The following is a 22,618-nucleotide window of genomic DNA, read 5'->3' as shown; positions in this document are numbered from 1 at the left end:
GTATAGTGCTCCTGCACTATAAGATTAAAACAGAGATTAGTAGATTAAAATAATAACACAATCTTGACAACAAATTGTTTTACATATGATTTATCAATCATTCATTTCAAATATAATCCCGAACATGAAGTGCACGAGTACCAACTGGATGTTGTTGTTGTGTTCTGCGGCCACCACGTAATCATGCTTTATTTATTTGAGAAGTCTATAAAATGTAATCAAATTAAACATTTTAGAAATTAAAGACAGTTTTGTTTCATGAAGATATTTATTTAAGGCCAGTCGCAGCAGTTGCATCTTTTGCTGAAAACAAGATTAGCTGAACACAGCTGGAGGTATGTGAGTCCGTTGGAACACTGGTAAAAGGAGTTGCGGTTGATGTTGTTTTCGTAGAGGCCGTCAGCCTTCCCAGAACAGAAAGCACTTACTGGGGCGTGGGTGGTTGTTGTTTTGGTAATGGTAGTTGTTGGAGCAGTCGTAGTTGCCGGAGCAGGAGTAGTTGTGCTGTTGGCTGAGCCGGGGTGATTTGTAGTAAGCTCGGGTGGATGCGTGCTTACAGGCGGTGGAGGTGGAACATCTAGTAGGATAAAACATTAATTAAATTCAATGAAGATGATAAAATATGTACGTGTTGTGCAATGTCGATGTCATAGTTTACCTGAACCTAGCAGAGACCGCAGATAACTTATCAGGGGGTATTTTCCCTGTCCACAGAACTGTCCAGCAAAATCATCCAGGTCCAAAGACCAGATAAAGGCCCCTCCAAATTTGTTATCTTTCATATACTGTGCCTATATGGAATATAAGTGAGAGAAAATGCTTTTTTAATACATATGACCAGCAGGTGTAACAAATTGTTTTGATCGCATCCCAGAATCCGCAAACATATCTTTTTTTTTCTTCAGAAAAGCTTGTTTTGTTTTTTATACGTGAGTATCTGAGAGAGTTATCCTGCTCTGCTCTCATTAGTTAAATGAGAATCTTTAATGCACATTTCACTCAGCCAACTGAGTGGTGAATGTGCTTGTGGTAAAGTATATATTTGCCCATCTTTGTGGCATTTATATGAAACATTTGGACATGACAAAATTGCCAAAGAAAACAACTGTAATGACCGAGCGACAAAAGATATTCCAGATTGTTTTAAGTCTAAAGTTTCTGCTCAATCCAAGGTATTGAACATTGTTTGAGCTGCATGTAATGTACCGATACCTGGCAAGTAGTGGTACTGATATGGTACTTTCACCTTGGTCATATTATCTCAATAAACATAGATGTGGAGGATGATATATGTTACTAATTACCTTGATTTCATAGCTTTGTCTGTTATCAAATCCAACCCACTCGTTTCCTTTCATGGCATAGGGCACCATTTGTTCATCAATCCAGTGGAGACTGGCTCCATGGAGGAAAGTGCAAATCTATAAAAATGGAAGAAAGTGATAACCATTAATATTTTTGATATATTAGTTTGAGACTTATATCATGTCTTATGGTTGCTCTTGTGTTAAACCTTCACTGACCTCATAGTAAGACCAAAACCCAGCCTCACGGGTGTAGGGCCCAGCAGAGGCTGGTCCGCTGGTTGACGCCCCAACGCCATTAGCTGCTGATGATGTGCGAAATGTGCGTCCATACGTAGTAAATCCAAGCATAAGCTTTTCAACAGGTGCACCTTGGTCCCTCCAATATTTCATAGCAAAGTCCTGTGAGAAGAAGAAGAAGAAAAAAGGAAACCAATTAAGCATTTGTAGGGTTTGATCATGCCACGTTAAAAGTCGGCCCCTCATCCCCGGCTCAACAAGGGTAAAGGTGTTCACACGCGAGTGAATGCCAATTACAGAGTCACTCGTTTTGGAATGAGCATCGTCCACCATTGTCACCATTTTCATAGCTTGACTTTGAATGCATGCTTACGATGTGGTCGCTCGTCTCTATAATTCTAACGAGGTGATGTGCAGAAACAGCCCAAAATTAAAATGAAAAAGAAAATCCAGGCAGAGTGCAGGGCCCCTCCATCCACTCCACACACTTCTAGCGGTTCATTTTGGGAAGAGGCTATGCATTCATACACTCCTTGTCTCTTTAAAAACAAAACCTGTTTGAGGTATTCATCTTGTTGGGTGCTGAGGTTGACGACAGATTTTTTTTATTAAAGAATTTTACTCACCACATTGTAGAAGATGTTTTCGCCCTGATCGTAAGAGCTGCGGTACAGAGGGCTGTTGTGACCAGTGAACGGGTCCCATGCTCCGTGGAAGTCATAGGTCATGACATTGATAAAGTCTAGGATTCTGTTACACAAGCATGATATCACAAAATAGAACGTAACTCATTCATTTTAATCAACTTTAAAGCCAAATGACAACAACACAGGAACTCACTTTGAGACGTCAGCAATCTCATAAGCATTGTCGATGTTTCCCTTCCCTGCAGCCACTGCAGCTGTGAGCAGCAATCGTGGTCTTTTGGTCTCAGCTGCTTCTTTTTCGAAGGCAGCGAGTAGTTCCTAAATGCAAGAAGGAATAGTTTAGGCTAATCATATGAATGATGTGAGAATATTCATAATCACATTGCTTTATTATCTCAAGCAAGTGTTGGTGTAGTATCCTGCAGGATCATGTCAGTGGTGATCGGGACTACAGGAGATTTGTATTTTACAAACTGACTTGGCAGAGCACTGTGAACCTCTTCTTGTCCTCTGGTGGGCTTCCTCTTGAACCAGGATACTCCCAGTCCAGGTCCAGCCCGTCAAAGCCATTGATTCTCAAGAATCGGATTGAAGACTGGATGAATCTCTCACGGTTGGAAGGCGATGAAACCATGATGGTAAATCTGTCATGTGAAAAATGTTATAGCGACACAGTTGATGATGTTTTCATTGAGACTGCAATTGACAGCATTGCTGTTGAAACCTTGTGGACTCACTGTGATGTTCCAAAGTTCCACCCGCCAACAGCCAGCAGAGTCTTCAGCTGGGGGTTTCTGCGCAGGATAAACATGTAGATTAATTAATTAGTGAAGGAAGAAGTTAGACTCTTTACGGCTACTGTAAAGTAGCAGTCCCACAATGTAAGAATATTCCATGACAAGTAAAAGACCTGAATGCAAAATGTCGGTTTCTCCTCAAAACCCTTGAAAAAAATATATATTTTTGTCTTTTTTTGTCCTTTTACTCTTGTGTGCACTGGTTTATCAATCTTTTTCTTCTTACCTCGTGCTTTATCTACCTAGTTAAAATTTTACCACAGTAGATAACAGTAGCAGGTTATTTATTTTTTACAATCTCCTTGTAAGGAAAACAGAATAGGCTGATCGCCGGTGATCGATTGTATTGATACCACTTAACCAGACACAGTAAAACATGCAACTTCCTCTCGACTGCAGATGAGATTAGTCATTGTCCAGTAACAGTGGCTATGACTTCAGACAGATGCTGATAGACTGATGCTGCAGGCAGGAACAACTCACCTATTCTTCAGTTCATTGAAGGATTTGTAGAGAACGTCATCGTTCCACTCATAGGGCACCAGCTCATTAGAATAGCTGATTATTGAAAAGGCGTAGATCAGGTGTGTGCAGAGGTTGGGATCTACATTGGCAGGCAGATATTTGCCAACACCTGGTCTATACTGGGACCAGTTTGTGAAGTAGCACACCAGTTTGGTAGAAGACACTTTTGGAGGCGGGAAAAAATTATTAGAGTTCACATTATTTTAGGTCACAGGGATTAAAAAGCAAATCACAATGTATAATATAAAGAAGTTCAATAATGAATGCATACCCATCTGGAGACACATCAAAAGAGACAGCCCTTTAAAACAAATATTATTTAATTATTGTTTTAATTTGCACAAGATAATTGCATGTGGAGGAATGAAAAACAAAAAGAATGTAATTTACCAGCTAAGATTGTTAGTCGAGCCATGTTGTTCCTTTCCTCAGAGCTGCAACAATAAAAAAAAAAGAAAGAATTATGAATCTCCGTGAGATTGCACTGTATATTTTGTAGGCTGGAACCAGCTTCCTCTACCGGCTGTACTCGAGGTAGTAATGCTACACATAATACAACATAGGCTCTTAAAACCTGTATGCTGATGACTCACCTGTTTCGAGTGATTGGCTGGATGTGCCAATGATCCACCTGGGAGTCCTTTTTATAGACACGATAAGACAGGGGCAAAGAGCATGACGGTGAGGTGCAGAGGATCCTTCAGGAGAGAATAATTGTTGCTGTGAAATCTGTCACAATACACTATAAAGAGCTGCTGAATATGACATGACATGAAGATGATATCTGCATTCATTGCCAGATAAAACTGGATCAAATAACATGAGGTTATGTAAATGTGCCTTTACAAAGTCACGTAGATTAAGAGAGCTGGCCAGTTCATGCAGATAAGATAAACACATGGTCTGATGCATTGTATTTCATTCAACATTGGGCTTATAATGGTTTCCAAGTAGCCTTTACTTGTTACTGATAACTTTTACACCTCTCTTAACCCAACTTTTAATTTTCAGGATTCAGATTCATTGGACAAACTAACATAACAGTATACATACTATAATGATAATGTATAATACTTAAAAGAAAATCCTTTGCAGTCAAAGATTGCCTAAAGTTTCCACCCATAGTCTTCACCAAACGCTGGGTTTCCTCCCTTGAGATGCTTCGCCAGGCTTTACTGGAGGCTCCTTCAGTTGCTGCTGGTTTGTGAGTCTTTCTGCCTTCAGCTTTATCTGAGGTCAATAAAAAGCAGGCTCACTTGAGAGCAAGTGACTGACTTGTTGTTTTGGGTCATTACCCACCTGTCCCGAGGAGCGCCGTCAAATCTATTGTGCTGCATTTGGTTGAATCTGAGCAGATCGTATGGGCCTAAACGCCTCAAAACTCATCCTGCTACTTCTATCATTTAGCTGATGCTTTCATCCAAAGCGACTTACATTTTTGCTCTACACACCGTAGACACAGCAACGGGGAACAATTAGGGGTTAAGTGTCTTGCTCAAGGACACAATGACATGGACTAGTGGAGCCGAGGATCGAACCACCGATACTCTAAATGAAAGATGGGCTTGCTAACCACTGAGCCACAGTTGCCCAGTGACCCAGTCCCATTGGCAGCCATACAAGCCCATGCTATAGCGCTGACTCTACCATGTTAACCAGAGTATGTGGGTGTCATCTTCCAAAGAACCTCCCTCTGAAACAGATCAGGCTTATTCACATGTTTTCTGGCAAAGTCTTATTGTTCTTCAGTGGTTTGCACCTCATTCTGTATTCAGCTTCATGAAGGCAGCTCCCGACTGCAGAGTTTGACAATAACCCGTCTCCTCCTCCGGAGTATTTATGACCTCAGTTTTCATGTTATGAAGGGTTACTTCTTCATAAAGGAAATAATTCTACTTTACCTGTCTCCTGTGGTCATCTGAGCCTTTTGATGTTGGAGAGCTTACCAGTACATTCCTTCTTTTTAGGAATGCACCAAACTATTGATTTGATCAATCCTAATGTTCTGCCGGATTTGTTTGTATCGTTGATCAGCCTTTTAATGGCCTCCTTCACTTGCATGGACACCTCTTTGGTCCACATGTTGAGAGTTCCTTGGACCAGCTACCAAATGCAAATTCAACATTTTGAATCATCTCCAGATCTTTTTAAATGCTTAACTTTTTTATGAAATATTGAGAGAACGGGCCACACCTGCCCATTAAAGCATTTGTGAGACAATTGTCCTATTACTTTTGAGCCTCTGAAAAAATGTCTATTACTCCTAAACCATCAATGCGATAGAAAATCTATTGAATTCAAGCTGAAAGTCTACACTTCAACCACATATTGACTGCGTCATTTCAAATATGTGTAAAGTCATGCAAAGAGAAACATTTGAAAAATGGTGGCTTGGTCCAAATCATTAGGCCTGACCGTAAGTTGATCCTTGAACAAGCCAACATTTGGAAAGACACGGGTTTCTTGCATGCTTTCATCTCAGTCTTGAAAAGCTTGCATGCTCCCTAACTCATGTCACATGCACTGTTTTGATGTGCACTGGTTTTGAGACTAGTTTGACTTAATATTAAAGCAACTTGAATCATTATTTATGGAACAATTATTCAACATACTAAAAATCAAAAAGTCTACTACTGTACATTCAGCATAATCTCTGAAAGGTTCTCTTTTGTCCGGGTCTGTGGGTTTCTTGAGGTTTCATCAATTTGGACCTGATTGATGATACAGAACTGATTATTATCACTGTTTAAAATCATGACATTATGCTCAGTTATTACATTACGCAGTTTAAACATTGTTGCTAATGTTTTGTTTGCCGTGAACTTGTCATGGCCACTTTGACATTGCCTTAACTACAAACTTAAATAAAAAGTCTTGTATATTAATGCTTAATGATTTAGTTATTCACTCCTATGATCAACAGGGTTCCATAATAAAAAAGTAATATCAGGTATTACAGTATCATATCAGAGGCTTGATAAATGTTGAAGGGAGGAGAACGTCAGAGATAAGATGTCCTTTTCCATTAGGCTGTATGATCCTTTGATGTAAGAGTTATCTTGACTGCCAGCAAAAAGGCCAGAGTTCAATATGATAGAAATATCTTTTCAGGTTTGGCTTGAACCTGTTTGAAAGACCAAGTGATGCCGCAACCGTTAAAGGAACACAGGGGGATTAGCTTATTCACTTTCTTGTAAGAATGAGAGTAAGATAAGATAATATGTTTGATTCCAACTGTCATTTGGTAAATGGTAAATATGAAGCTACAGCCAGCTAACTTAGCTTAGCACAAAGACCGGAGAAAGGGGACAACAGGACCAGCAACCCTCTGCAAAACAGCGTTTCTGTTGGCTTTGAACATAGTTAAGCTCTGTGTTTCCCTGTTTCTAGTCTTTCTGCTGAACTAGCTTCATAAGAAGCGTACAGAAAAGAAAGTGATCGTACACTCACATGATGATTAAATATGATTGAAACACATTGGATAATGTGTACTAATAATGTAAACACAGACATCTGCAAAGGGTTCAAAACCAATTCCACTCAAAGACTAATATCTCATCACTTTTAAGATTAGGAAACAGCAACTGATTTCAACATTTATAATCACAACAAACATGCTATAAATACATATTACCACTTTATTTACATCAAGGACATAACTGCGGTAATACACAGATAATGTTAGGGGGTCAAATAAACTATCACTGTTACATGAAGGTTAATGATTTCTACCCATCTCCATCGTGAAGGGGAATGGGTTGAACAGTTAAGGCAAGTTCAGAGAGAAACATTAGCAACTTCTCATTTTACAGCTTATTTATGGCAGCGTTCTGATTCCCTAAATGGTTCGACCTCTTGCCTCCCAGCAGAGCAGAATTTGCAAACTGAATGTGCAGATTAGTCCCTGGAGATATTTTATAATCCTATAGCTATCATCAACAGTACTTTTATACTCTCACATTGCACCATAAACACTATAAAACAAAGAGTACACTATCTATGTTCAGGGAGTTCATTCTGGCTCCCTTGAAGTATGCAGCCCTTATTTTAAACAGCCAACACATAAAAAAAAAACCCACAAATCTCATTATTGAAATTAGCTGAAAAGAAAAATGTGTAAAAACTGTAGTAAAGTTGGTCCTGGCAACTGCTTTTATCAACATGATAAACTGATCCACTTCTGTCTCCTCTGATGTGCATCCAGTGTGTCTCCATTGACAGGATAACTGGCCATGTGCTCATGCATAAGCACAAACACAGCATTTTTATTTACAAGGAATGCAATACAAAACACAAAAGGTAAAGCTTGCTTTTCATCAGACGAACAAGCATCTCATCTCTAGTATTGTCCCAACTAGTTTGCCATTTACTTCTTTAAATACATGGACGTAGCTTTATCTGCATAGACGTGAAGGGCCACGGCACCTCAGGCTCCAGCTGTTCCCTTCTTTTCAAGCAAACCACAAGCACCACAAGTTCTTAATTCAAGGTGAGGGTACAAGCGCGGTAAAGTCACATGACAAACAGGGAGCCAGTTTGAGTCTTACGCCAGGGAGTAGATGGTATTCTTTGGAGAGTGAAGCTCCAGACTTCCACCAAAGTCCAACTCCCTGACGTCCCTCCTGGTCCCCGTGTACTGGCCGATGAACGAGCCGTCCTCGTTGAACGGTATCTCGCCTCCCTCACCGTAGTCCACCAGACTGTCGTCGCTGTCCGATCGCTTCATCATTGCCTCCATGGACAGCTGGCCTCTTTGAAGCCCCCTTTCCTCCTCTCTGCCAAATGGTGCAAACCAATACAATTGTCATGTCATGACAAGGATGAAGGGCACAGCTAAACCTGATGTATCAATACATTTAAGATGTTCATGTACATACCGCCGGGGGTATTGCAGAGTTGAGATACGTGCTATCCTAGAATATGAAGAGAGCTTGTATGAGATCATCATTTGTATAAGATGACAGGATAGATCATTTTATCTCATTTCATCTATCATCCCTTCATACAATGTTTGTTACAGTTCCGATATTATGTATGAGTTTAAATATGTATATATACATATATATATATATATATATATATATATATATATATATATATATATATATACATATATACATATATATATATATATATATGTATATATATACATATATACATATATATATATGTATATATATACATATATACATATATATATATATACATATATATACATATATACATATATATACATATATACACATATATACACATATATATATATACATATATACATATATACATATATATACATATATACATATATATACATATATATATATATATATATATATATATATATATGTATATATATATATATATATATATATATATATATATATATATACACACACACACACACACTGAATAAATAAATAAATAACCCAAGCAGGGTTATACAGTTTAAATGTCAATAGTGTCAATGTGTCAATAATTAGTCTTTTCATACCTTTCAAGAGACCTTCAGTGGTTCAAAGAACAGGTTTGAGGTTTCGGGAGAAAAAAGGTTTAGATAGAAAAGATAGAGTAAATAAAAACAGAAAATAATGAAAGTGTGATCAACGAGTTATCATAAAGAAGGTTATACTTTAACCAGATGCTTTGTACCTGTGTAGTTCATGGACAGACTGTATCAACATTAACAGCCAGCACGGCTATGGAGCAACGTTTTGAGAGGGTCAAAACGTTGCTCCATGCAAGAATGCACGGTAATAAACATTCCTGCCTCCAGTTTGCAATGTGCCAGAAAGGCAATGAGGAAGACTGCCAGCAAGCAAACGTCCATATAAACAATGCACAATTTCAAATATTGCCACTGCAAATCACAAAGTGACGTACAATTAATGCAATTAACATTGCAATGTATTCTTTGTGAATTCGGCAATCAGTGCGTTGTGGCCTTCAGTTTGTCTGTTTACCAAATTATTCCACAGGGAAAACATAAAGGTAATGCACAGCGACAGAGCAAAGGATGGAAATACAGGTCTACTGTTGTTATGCATGTAGTTCTCCATAATAAACAAAATGATCTATTATAAAAAATAATAGTACATGTTGCACAAAAGTTCTGTATATAAGACCGATGACAATAAGATGGGATAAAATCTAAATTTTCTTTGGGGCATTGTTGCAGTCACCTGTAGTCAAATGATCCCTCCTGGTCTTTGTCGTCCACTGGCTCCAATGAAATATCTTTTTTTTCCCGTACTGAAATCACAACAAGCTCCACTGAAACAAGAGATGCGGTGGGGCGCTATGGTGCATCGCGCAATAAGAGGAGTCAGCAACATACCCGGGTATTTCCCCCCTCGGCTCCGCTTGATGAAGCAGACTATGAGTAGGATGAGCACGATGAGGGCCACGGCACACATGATCCCGATGAACCAGCCCTGGGTGGAGATGTCCACCTGGTCCTGGGCATACGCTGAAACACACACACAAGCATGTGCACACACACACACACACACACAAGTCAGAACACACATCAGAGTCGGCATCCACTCAGCAACTCACTGTGTTTTATTTGGAAGACCACTATATGTGTTGCAGGAAGCGAGCAGTACTTTCGGTGGTGTAGTGTGGAGACTCCTCCGTATGCCATTCCCCGATCCCGATACGAGTTTGTGCCGCCACGGAGAATCTGTAACGAGTGTAGCGGTCGTACCGCCTGACTGAGAAACTCGTGACATTTGGAGTGAACTCCTCGACTTGCAACTCCTCTCCCCGACTGGCGTTCACTGTGGAGAGAGTGGACGTTACAGAGTGTTAGAAGCACCCTTGATGCCGGTAGAGTGCACACTACTGAGCTATCGAGTAGCTTACCTGCTCAGAGAGTGCCTACACAAGTGCTCATTACCCTCTCAAGAACTACTACTTCAGTGGCATTTTGTTTTGTATGTGCATATTTAAGGGTGCTATTATGTGCTACAGGGATTTGAACTTGTGGAAATCTTTGTTGAATGAGTAAAATCATTAGAATCGTGCTGTTTCGCCTGGTAGGTTTGGGTACCTGTCTGGTACTTGAGGGAATATCCAATGATAACACCGTTGGGTTCTGCTGGAAGGTCCCAGTCAACATAAATACTGTCGAGATGTCGCTGTTGGATCCTGAAAGATCTGGGAGCAGAGGGTACTGAAGACAAAAAAACACAGCAGGAGACGACACACATCAGTTTTGTTCTCTTGTTCCCCCCGGTTGTTAAATTTGTGACTTTCTCTCACCTCCCTCAGGCGTCGAGAAGTGGATATTATTACTGGGCGGCCCTTCGTATCGGTTGTTTGCCACGACTATATACAGCTTGTAGTTGCTGTAGGGGAAGAGTCCGGTGAGCACACCAGAGGGCTCTGGGTCATTGTCTGGAAACGCTTTAGACTTCATCCCTCTATTGACGCTCAGCCACCTCAGCTGGCTGCTGTCCCTCCAGTAGTAGGCCTGAGGGATGAGAAGCATTTTGATGAAGCCGAAAGCACCGCAACTAGACAACTGTACAACAAATCACCTCTGGCCAGATCCTGTGTGGATGAATGAACCACTGTACACATTTACATTTCTGTTGATTTACACTTCACACACTTTATATAGTACACTACACAGACTTTGCATTTTGCACACTCTGTTTAAACTTAAATTAGTTTCCTTAAATTCACACTGCACAGTTATTGCAATATATATTGTGTGTGTGTGTGTGTGTATATATATATATATATATATATATATATATATATATATATATATATATATATATATATATAATATATTAATATATTAATCAATAACCAACTAAAAGGGAAAATATTAAGAAAATAGTTTAATATTCCACAGAGTATCAATTTAACATTGCAAATGATAACCTTCAACATATGGCCAATATTTTCATTATTTACAATAATTAAAATTCCGTGAACAAGTTGGAGGGTGTGGGTAAAAAAACAAAAAACAAAGACACATTGTAGTGAGTAAAAGAATTGATTAGATAAATATCTCGTAAATTACCTGACAGAACAATATAAGTTCAACCATTTCTTGTTTTCTCTTTTGATTTGGACGAGTTACTTTCTGCCTCTCCAGTTTAAACCTTTCTTTCAGTCACTTCTTTGAGACTTATTTTGTTATCTTCATCTTCAAGAAGAAAACAATACATGTTGTTTTTACTTTGTAGATTTTAACAGAACTGTTGGTCTTATGTTAAAAAAAAAAGGCATACATTTTATATGATAGTTGGCTCATGAGTTTGGCATTTGGCTTGACCATTGACCTTAGTTTAACAGCAACTAATAAATACATAAGATTCAAAGTCCATTATCCTGTAATAGATTCACTAGAGACCCACCTTGTATTCTTTCAGAGTGCCCATCATTGAGCCGCGTGTGACTGAGTCCCAGTGCAAAGTCACCTCAGTGCTCTCGATGTCTGACACTCTCAGGTTCAGCGGTGCGGTTAAGGGACCTGAGGAAAACAGAGATGGCACAAAGAGAAGTGATGAGAAGGACAATTTGGCTCCAAGATGCAAAACAAACAAACTAATCGAAATAATGATGTGAGTGGTTTATTCATCAAACATTCATGATTCTCTGCAGATGAGGATTCAGAGAGGAGCAACAAAAAGGAAAAGGAAAGTCTGGCTAAATTAGTAGACAACGGTTTGATGCGTATAGAAAATCATGTGACTACTCGTATGCTTTGTCCTTTGCACTCACCAGACCTCAACCAAATTGCCAAACAGAAGACTGAATACGAAGAGATGTACATGAACAGGGTTTGACTGAGCTATACGAGTATTTATTTCTTTAAACGGCACAGAATTTGTATCTGTTTGCATTTGGAGTAGCATTGCCCAGCTACATTCGAGCAGCCTTTGGTTGAATGCAGGTAAACAGTCCATGTGGAGAGCAAAAGAGGCGGAAAACTTTGTCTGAAAGTCAATCTCAGAACCCACCAGCTAATATTTGATGATGATTTCATTGTGAACTGGATTAAAATTTGCGCAGAAAAAAAGGATGTTTTGGCCCCGGATGTCTGCTGTCTGTACCGATATCCCCAAAAGACAAAAGAAGTTATGTTCTTCTGCCTTTGCTACTCATTTACAGTAATACAGATGATCACTTACGGTCCTCTCCAGAGTAACCAATGACCACAGGAGACTCTGGACCCAGCCCAAAGTCATTGACAGCCTGGACTTTGATGTCATACGGAGTGAAGGTATCTGCATCGTAGATGTAGTATTTCAGCCATTTAGTGGTTGCATTCTTCCACTCCTCTCGGGAATCTCTCCTTTTCCACCACACCAGATACTTCAGGTGGGGCCCGTTCCACTCTCTGTAGGTCAGAGGCTGGAAGGAAGGTTAACAGGGAGCAGCACAGTTTGATTTCAATGTGACGACATTAAAATATTCAGCAGTCAAATAGTGTTTTTTGATAGGTTCTTTACCTCCCAGCTGATCTCCATGTTATTCCTCCATGTACCCACACCCTTCACGTTCTTTGGGATAATATCTGGGGCTGTGCAGGAGAACCAATGCAGTGGTGAGATCATTAGCTTTAAAGAAAGAGTTCAGCACTACAGGAAACACACTTCTTGTAACTAAGAAAATAAGTGACTGATACCACGATGTAGTCAAACAAATGTAAAGCTTTGGCCTGGAGGTGTTAGCATACCGTAGCATGAACAATTCTGTGTGCAGACATGAGAGTATTGATATCCTTATCTTTGTAAGGAAGCCCATTTTGATTATTTCCCCCCTATCTATCGTCTAACTGTTCCTTGACAACGTGCCACACAAATGCCTGCTTGCTTTCTTCGAATCGGTGTCTGACAACAAGTGTGTAATAAAAGAACATCAAACCCACGAGCACCGCTGCTCTGGAAGCGCGTGGACGGGCGACTCGGGCGACTCATTCCGATCTCGTTGATAGCGATGACCCGAAACTCGTAGTAGGTGAAAGGTGTAAGATGCAGGATGACGGAGTTGAGGTTCCCTGGATACGTTGAAAGGTTTCTCCACTTACCAGGCAACCAGTCATCATCGTCATACTGCACTAAGTACTCTGTAACACAGCAATACATGGAGATATATAGCTGGAAACGTACGATAAATACATAGCACGCGTGTACTTCTGTTAGTTTATTCAGTTGAACGGCTCTTACCTGTTATGGGGTTGTGGTTGCTGTTGCCAGCCACCCAACTGAGTCTCACACTGCGTTCATATGGATCGGACAACTCCAACTTGGTGGGAGGATCTGGACGGTCTACACACACACACACACACAAACACAAACAATTAAAAAAGCCAAACGTGTCCTAAGCTTGATGGAACGTCATTTATTTTAAACGCCTCATACCCATCACCATTAGGCGTGCTGAGGCAGACTTCTGGTCCAGCTCACTCTTGATCACACAGGTGTAATTCCCCTCATCACCTACGTTCACATTAGTGATGACCAGATTTGATTCATCCAGAGAAATCCTACAGGATCCGAAAGAGTACTGACTGGTGAGCTCAAGACACGAAAATAAAAATAATGATAACCATATCTCTGGAGAACTCGTTCAGACAATGACGTACCTCCAGCCTAGAGTGAGATGCTTCGTGCCTTTCATCCAGGTGGTTGTGACGGGAGTGGTTACGTCTGCTTTTACACCACACTCAAAGCGCACGTCACTTCCACGGATGACTTTCATACTCTGTGGTCTCGTGACAATTAAAGTGGGTTCTGAGGAGAGTGGAAGCAAAAACACATGAAGGATCACAACAATTGAAAGACATTAAAGTAAAATATGCCGCATGGAAAACTGTGTGACCCTCACCTTTGACCTCTATTCGGACTTGACTCTCATCTCTTCCTGCCACGTTGCTGACTACACAAATGTAAGTTCCCTGGTCCTCTATCCGGATGTTTTTGATCTCCAGAGTGCCATTGCCTTGGGTCTTGAAACGATTTCCTTCAAGATTACCCTGTCCATATCTGGACCTGTTTGAGGCCGATCCATAAACACACACACACACACACGCTCAATCTGTGAGCTGATGTCTGAACACACTCTATGTATTAACATGTCTTACGGCGTCTTCTCACCATCGCAATTCAGGTACTGGGGAACCAAAGTAGCGGCAGTCAAGGAGGGTACGACTGCCCTCTATCACCTTGATGAGTTCATTCCTGGGCCCCATGATACGCGGCGTTGCATCTACAGAAACATTGAGAAAGTTATTAATAATTATACTATGAATTGTTGCACGTCCCCTGGTGAATGTGTTGCATATTTCTGCGCAAAACCAGTGTTTTTTAAACTTTTTCCCAATATTTAATTTAAAACTTCATTTCAAAACATTTCCATAACTTAATTCTTATGAGCAGCTTTTATTATAGTACATCATATCATATTGTATTATATTATATTTTATATTCTTCTTCCCACTGGCCATCAGTCTGATGAACAATTGAATAAAAAATCTGACACTTTCTGGACCACTATTAACTGTTTTACTGTATTCTTAATGTCTTTTATATTTTCATTATGATTGATGATTATTATTATTATTTTTTTATATATATATAAGTGCGGAGAGCAAAGAGAAACCGGCGTCAAATTCTATGTATGTGCAAATTTACATGGCCATTAAAGCTAATTCTGATTCTGATGTTATCATATATTATTATTATCCGAATAATAATAATAACTTGTTATCGCATGGCAAACCATTCAAAACGATTTTACGCTGTAAATGGCATGAACAGTACAAGTAACTTACGTAACACGTTGACAAAAGCATTGGCCATCAGGTACCCAAACTGATTGGAAACATTGCACTGATACACTGCCGTGTTTTCAGCGGTCACGCTGCGTAAAGTCAGCGTGTCTCCTGACACCTGTCTGTTAGGCTGAGGCGTAGCAGCTGGAAGAAAAACACAGACGAACGTCATTTAGTTTCACGTTGACAGCCAGGAGGCATGAACTCCAAAAATCGTACTTTCAATAGGTTCCCCGTTGATAAACCAGCTGACTGTGGGACGCGGATCCCCGTCAGAATGACACGACAGGCGGCCATTTTCCTCCGGGGCCAAGACCAGATCAGTGGGTTTCTCCAGCCAGAAGGGAGCCGCTGTCGAATACAAAGTCATCTAGTTCTTTCAACACTATTGTGGAGGTAAGAAACGACACATTATTTCAGAAAAGAGACCCTCACCTTTGACCCTGACGGTTATTGTGTGCTCGATATAACCAATTTTATTGGTAGCGCTGCAAGTGTATTCACCCACATCATCATAAGATGCTTTTGGGATTTGAATCATCTTGTTGAAGTTCTTTATTTTCATGCGAGGCGATACCACCAGGTCATCGCCGTTCTTGGTCCACTTAATTCGAGGAGTTGGCCTTGATGATGACAAACGAGGCTTTACACAGGACCACTTTCAATGTAATCAACATCAAAATCACACAAGAGAAAATGTAGACGCAGTGGCTTTTTGAAACTGTAATATTGATGTTTTATTTTTTTTTTAAAAGAAAACCCTTGGTTATGTTGTGATTTTGAGTTGACACTTACACTCCAGCAGCGATACACTCCAGGAGAAGTTCTTCCCCTTGCAGGACCAGGATGGAGCTGGAGGAGCCCGTGGGAGACAGCCAGGTGGGGGCGGCCTCGGACACCGTGCGAGCTGCGGAGGAAACAACGCAAAACAAACCAGAAGACGTCGTTCACACGCATTCACAAACCCCGTCTGACCATGAAGAAAGTTTATTAAAATAAAGAGAGGACAGCTGAACACTCTCTCCACAATAAGTTCATTGAGTTTAGCAAACAAAAACTATTTTTAAGGTGCAGTCAGACATGAAAGACCAGTTTGTAGGTATAATAATCACAAAAACGAAAAGAAGATAAATCAGTTTTGTTGGCAGAAGACAGAGGTGCAGTATGAAGATGGAAACAGGACACATTTTACATAAGGAAATAAGAAATAAAACAAATCAAAGACCTTCCCAAGTGAGTGCATGTGATATTTCTGCAATTACCACAGGGTTGAGCTCACCGAAGGCCAAAGAGCGCTGCCATGAGTCAGGCCAGATCTCTAAATCTAACCTAAACTGTTTGTTTCCTTTACATCCTTCTCGTATAGAAATACGCTACACTTTCAGGTTATAGGCCCATATCTAAAGTTTACACCTGCAGCTTTCAGGTGACCGGCATTTGAAGTAAAAGTTATTTAATGGAGCAACACTTCAAAATCTGTAAAAAATCCTGCATCAAAAATGCTACTCGCTTAAAAGGTACTTATTACGCAGAATGGCTCGTTTGAGAACAAGGTATGTTATAAAACGTAATTATACTTTTTGATGCATATATGTGTACATTACTTTAATGTTGCAGCAGGTACACATGGGTCTTATTTTGAACTACTGCTGTACAGCTTGTGAGTAGAATTATATCTCAAAATATATAAATTGTATTACAGTACAGTACTTGAGAAAATGTACGTCATTCCCACCACTGCACACGACAAATGTAAAGCAATATGTGTTAACCGAAATGAAAATGGTCCCCCGCGAACACACGATCACACTCACTTGTCAGCACTTTAACGACCACGGGCATCTTCTGCTGGATGACGTTCTTGTAGGGGAAGCGGGCGTTACAGCAGTAATCAGCAGCAGAGTCGTTGAACAGGACGTTGGAAAAGTACAGATCTCCGTTTACGCCCATAGACACCCTGACGTCCGGCCGCACCGGCCGCATGGTGGGGAAAGCGGTCTGAACGGGCCAGTTGAAAGGTCTCGCGTATGAGCCTGAGATGGCGTAAAAAAAATAAAGTCAGTTACCCGGGGATTTCGACAATTCCTGAAAGCTCGTTTGATCGGCGGATCATTTCAATGACTCCTTTGTTCGGCCTCATTCATTCAAACATTTTAGACTCTAGAGCAGGGGTGTCAAACATACGGCCCGCAGACCGGATCCGGACCGCCGGGGGTGGTCCAGCTCGTCCAATGGGATAATTGTAAAAAAAAAAGAAAAAGAAAGATTTTGTTTGTTTTTTTTTGGTCCTATTTTTTTTTCTTCCGTGTGGCGGGAATGGGCTTCCATACTTTTGCCAAGATCAGCTTAACAAGGAATACTGTGACGGATAATGTGTCTGATCTTTCAGCAGATTTGGATAGCCAAAAGAAGCGTGAAGCAAAGTCATTTGTAGCATTTTCAGCTGCAGTCGATGAGAGCAAGATGTTGCTCAACTGGCCGTATTCATTCGAGGTGTTTATGAGATTTTGAAGTCGTTAAAAACGGATCACGTCATGAAAGTGGCGTCACAAAGCGAGGGGATCTGCAGAGGAAAGCCCAGGCAGATAAACAGTGGGCTGACTTCTGAATTGTTGGTCTTTATGTTTCTAGTTTCTTATAGAAAGACCTTAACATAGAGTTTATCATCCAAAAACCTTCACCAATGATTTAAAAATAGAGAAATATTGTCGTTATTATGCTGTGATTTTACTGGTCCGGCCCACTTCAGATCTAAATGGGCAGCATGTGGCCCCGTAACTAAAATGAGTTTGACACCTCTGCTCTAGAGAGACTCTTACAGCTGGACATCCAGTAGGTTTCAGGTTTCGGCGGGCCGGATGGCGGGTCGCAGGACAGGACCAGAGGCAATCCGGCGCTGACCACCACCGGCTCCAGAATCTCCCGAGGCCAAACAGGAGGTCCTTCACAAACACAGGTATACACGACTCCGTTGAGCAGCAATGTGGTGTCTTGTTATTTTCACACATCACAAAGCCGAACAGCACCATACTGATAACTGAGCTGATCAACTGTCAGAAAATAGTATTATTATAAAATAGGCAATGAATTCATCCTAGCATCATGCAGTGTTTCTTTAAGCATGACACAGTATTGTGTTCTCTCTGCCAGAGAGCTCCATTGTTGTCCTATGAAAAAGACATCAATAAGCCTCACTGGGATTTATTTTGAGCTAATCCCAACTAAACTGTCCTCCTGCTGCTGTTCTGCTGAAAATAGTCCCTATCAAATACACTGTATACTCTTGTTTGAGTAATGTTTGCTATAAAAAAAAAACGTTTAAATTGTGAAAAGTACATATTTGTGACTGTGTCTTTAAAGATTTCCGTCTTCTGTAGAAATAAATGGGCTTGTGCTGCAGACAGGGTTGGCATGTCAGAAAGTTTGGACCGACCAATACCACGATACAGAACATAGTCTGATTCATCCTTTCATTTTCAAGGTATTTGATTTTTTTTGTATAATAAATTTGCATTTTAAGAAAATACTCACTGGACAGTAACAAATAATGCTGCTCTTAAAGAAAGTCAAATTAAAGTGTGTGGGTTGGAAGTAAAATATCATCACAAATCACATAAATTTACATTCATGCGTCACATATCTGCTCACAACAAATTATATGGAAGATGTGAAAAAAAATGCTGCTGCCTGGATCCTGAGTGTTTCATTAAAAAAGTTTGCTCGGTACATTTTGTTCCAAAGTAACGTCAATTTGTGTCACAGCCCACAATGAGGCCACTGAACAACGCCTGCCAGTGTGTGTTTATACAAATACACACTCCTTACTGTATAGCCGTAGTCGGATCTTGTTTGAATACGCAGATCCATAATGATTGGAGGCAATGCACTGATACTCCGCCTCATACTGTTCTGGATTGTTCCAGGCATAGATGTCCAGAGTCCCCGAACGCCTCCGCATGGAGGCCTGAGCGTCACGCGCCACGTTGAAATACTTCCCGTTACGTCTCCATGAGAAACTTCATTATTGAGCCAAAGACGGAAACAAAAAAACACAGTGAGGTGGTTTGCAGATAATCATACGAGTGTAAACAAAACTCTCCAGCGGTCTGCGTGAGCTCTTACATGGGATGAGGGTTTCCTTTGGCCTCACACTCTATGACCATGGTGTCTTTGGGGTCAACAATGTGCTCTTTCATCGACTGCTTTATGATGACCGGGGGCTGCCGGACTGCAGCCGGAAAAACCAGCTTAGATTATTCGAGACACTTGTATACATATCATAAATTACATGCATGTGGAGTTTATGACTTACTTTCCAGAGGGATGTCGAAAGCCCAAACACTCTGCCATAAAATCAGGAGCAGCGTTGGTTCGACCAGTTTCCCCATCTTTACAGCACATGGGAACAAGCAACTTATTCCTTCACCGGCTCTCCTGTTCTCAAATGAAAATATCATAATAATCAAAAGAATAATCATACAGGGTATCTGCCGTACAACAATGTCATGCAGATGAAATCCAGAACAAATTACTGTAAATAAAACTTCTTAAACATATTTAATGAATTATTCTCCATGCATGCACATGTTGTTTTATTAGACATCAATAACAATTAGATCATTTTAACTCAGGCATTAATGTTTACTGTTGGACGTCGAGGTGAAACTAATTGTAGTTCGGTCGTTTAATCCAGCGGTTCTCAACCTAAAGGTCAGGCCCATGCCGAAGGGTCGCACATTTAATCTCAGGGGTTAAATTGGAGAGAAAAGAAAGCTCTGCTACATAAATCGGTATTTATTTTGGGGAGTTAATTTCAATCATTTAATATTCTTGTGAGATATATTGAATAATTTAATAACGGTATGACTCTGAATGTTAACTATGTAGAATCATTCAGATATTTAAATTGAATTGAAAAGTTAAGAGGTGCCAATCCCTCTTTGGTGAATATGTTAACAGGTTTAACATAAAACAATGTAGCTTCCCAAAGACTTTAAGTATAAACTCTTAATCTGAAAAGTAATAGCTGTCAGGTAAACCTTGTGGAATCAAAAGTTAAAAAAGAAAAGAAAAGTCCCTCTGAAATGTAGTGGAGTAGAAGCAATAATTTAGTAGCATCAAATGAAAATACTTGAGTACAAATATCTCTGAATTGTACAATGCTTCAGTATAAATAGTTTGTTATTCCCACCACTAACATCTCCACTGCTTCCATCACACCGGACTGTCACTCAGAGAATAGTTCATCACACAAATACAAGAACAGGGGATTAAACTGTCTCAAGCTGCAAGTAAAAGTGTTACATTACATGACATTTCACCATATTATTCATGTAAATATGCATCGAACCACAAGTCGTGTTAGTACGACCAGAACAAAAAGTTGTCAGTACGTACCGCTCTCATCAAGTCAAATCAGCGCTCCGTCCTCCCCATCGCTTTGGCTTCCCCAACGCGTCAATAATTCCAACGATTTTTCCTCAACAAAACTATTCCTGTTCGTCCAGAATAGCAATTAAAGCCTCTGTGCCTCAATTATCAGGTCAAGAACCCTCGAAGAGTTGATACACTTCAGTAATAAAGTTTCTGTCTGTCACTGCCACTTACACTCTGCCCACCCAGCTCATGAATAATGAATGAGCGCCATACGCCACCGACTCCTCACCCACACAAGACTCTCACGATGCTGAACAATCCACCTCAATCAAACCACGGTCTCACAGTTTGTTCACACAATAAACACATGGATATTCTCAAAGAAATGAAAGGACATTTGTGGATGTGTTACAACAGTAGTTGAGGCATTTCATAAGATTTAGACACGGCATGGTTTTTCTTGAGCCTGGTTTTTCATTTTCTCAAAGCAACAAGCTTTTGCATTCTTGTTGGTTTTTGATGACATCAAAATGTGGGTTTTATTGTTGACTGGAGAGAACTCGGGAAACAAGAGAATGAAAGCAATGTTTGTTTCTCTCATATGAATATTACATGGGGCAAATCACAAGTCACATGACTCCTGCGCAATAGCTCTGACAAAGGAGGGAAATAGGCAATCACATTTTGTATCACTAACAATTTGACCATCACTTTCTACTGTTTACCTTCTGCTACATGGAATACTTTATGTTTAACTCCCTTCTTACACCATCTGTATTTCCAGATTTTTTTCCGTGATTTTCCGTGATTAGAACGTATCCTCTGTTTGTTAAGACTTTTTTTTTTGTTCAACACTCAACCATTCACATTCATATCCCCAGAGAAGGAAAGGTCTTTACCATTCAGCTGAGAAAATCCTATGCAGGGAGGGGGAAGCAGCAGTTTTCTTTTTTAGAAAAAGTGCCAAAGTCGCAGGAGAAGCTGTATTTGTGTAAAAACAAAAGACATCTCAAGGCTGTTGACAGAGTCCTGATCTGTGTAGGCTTACAGGCATCCACACAGGGCTGCATAAACAAACCAGCACTCACTGGGCTGAACAATAGCTCGGTGCTGAGGGAGGAGGGGGGATAAAATGAGGTGGTTCTACCTACGGGAGGAAAATAAACTTGAAATGAAGATTTCTATCTGGAAGTCAACGAAAGAAGCCAACTTCAAATTGCAATGTTTGTGTAAACATATATTCCTGATCATTAAGACATTGATATATTTTCATTCATATTTAGGAAGGGTATCAGACGACTTGTGACGCAGACGGCGAGGACTCCCACTGCCGCTCTGCGTCTTTAGGCCCTCCTCCGTGTTCACAAGTGACACACAACCTGACGTGCCCCACACAGAAAAGAAAGCAGAAGTGGTATGTCAGAATCCCCCCCCCTCCCCTCTCCTCCCCTTCCCGACCTTCCCTCACACGTTGGACTAAAGCAGGCCTGGCAGTGAGCAATGATCAGTGCCATGCACCAGATTGCACAGTGAAGAGGCAGAGGGACGGACAGAGCCGGCTCAGTGGCGACAAGAAGGTCTCTATGCTCGCGGGTCTCCTTTGGCACGTGTGCCCAGGGCTCGGCTAAAAGCAGATGGCATGTGGGAGGGAATGTTTTCGACCGCACAAGTCGCCTTTTCAGACTCGGAGCACCTTTCATTTTGCACGTTGACGTCACTGATGTCAGCGGAGCGCACGAGAAAGAGCCAGCGAGAGGCTCCAGGGGACTGAGCTGCAGTGAGTCATCACCACTGTGCTATCGAAACATTGTCGTCTCGCACACTTGAGCCGTCTGCGATTCGGACTTTATGGTGCGGGAACGGGAATCTCCACCTCGTGGTGGAAAGTCAGTGGGTCATCAAAGTCGGTCGTTCGTCTCAGGATGATGGACGGCT

General features: G+C 40.7%; 2 protein-coding genes across 2 annotated transcripts; both read right to left on the bottom strand.

Annotated features, from left to right (window-relative positions):
• Window positions 1-272: 272 nt before the first annotated feature.
• Window positions 273-4,131, bottom strand: LOC137800061 (acidic mammalian chitinase-like). Its single transcript, XM_068597067.1, has 12 exons — window positions 4,107-4,131; window positions 3,904-3,947; window positions 3,785-3,814; window positions 3,472-3,676; window positions 2,929-2,985; window positions 2,670-2,835; window positions 2,385-2,509; window positions 2,171-2,294; window positions 1,524-1,706; window positions 1,305-1,421; window positions 659-791; window positions 273-577 (listed from the first exon to the last, which is right to left on the bottom strand). The coding sequence occupies exons 2-12, from the start codon at window positions 3,926-3,928 to the stop codon at window positions 273-275; spliced, it is 1,470 nt and encodes a 489-aa protein (XP_068453168.1). The 5' UTR covers window positions 3,929-3,947; window positions 4,107-4,131.
• A 3,061-nt stretch (window positions 4,132-7,192) lies between these two features.
• nfascb (neurofascin homolog (chicken) b) lies at window positions 7,193-20,984 on the bottom strand. Its single transcript, XM_068597143.1, has 27 exons — window positions 20,705-20,984; window positions 19,620-19,695; window positions 19,430-19,535; window positions 19,133-19,323; window positions 18,127-18,249; window positions 17,122-17,340; window positions 16,103-16,214; window positions 15,743-15,930; window positions 15,527-15,658; window positions 15,308-15,451; window positions 14,631-14,742; window positions 14,362-14,525; window positions 14,120-14,267; window positions 13,896-14,020; window positions 13,701-13,802; window positions 13,403-13,600; window positions 12,984-13,054; window positions 12,663-12,885; window positions 11,886-12,001; window positions 10,777-10,987; window positions 10,565-10,687; window positions 10,119-10,292; window positions 9,848-9,979; window positions 9,693-9,762; window positions 9,005-9,016; window positions 8,391-8,426; window positions 7,193-8,288 (listed from the first exon to the last, which is right to left on the bottom strand). The coding sequence occupies exons 1-27, from the start codon at window positions 20,711-20,713 to the stop codon at window positions 8,057-8,059; spliced, it is 3,549 nt and encodes a 1,182-aa protein (XP_068453244.1). The 5' UTR covers window positions 20,714-20,984; the 3' UTR covers window positions 7,193-8,056.
• Window positions 20,985-22,618: the final 1,634 nt, after the last annotated feature.

This window comes from Clinocottus analis, unplaced genomic scaffold, assembly GCF_023055335.1.
Source record: "Clinocottus analis isolate CAN_PGR_092001 unplaced genomic scaffold, fCliAna1.0.p SCAF_4, whole genome shotgun sequence".
Lineage (NCBI taxonomy): Eukaryota > Metazoa > Chordata > Actinopteri > Perciformes > Cottidae > Clinocottus > Clinocottus analis.
Note: the sequence above shows the minus strand (reverse complement) of the source record. Positions and strands in the feature narration are given on the sequence as shown.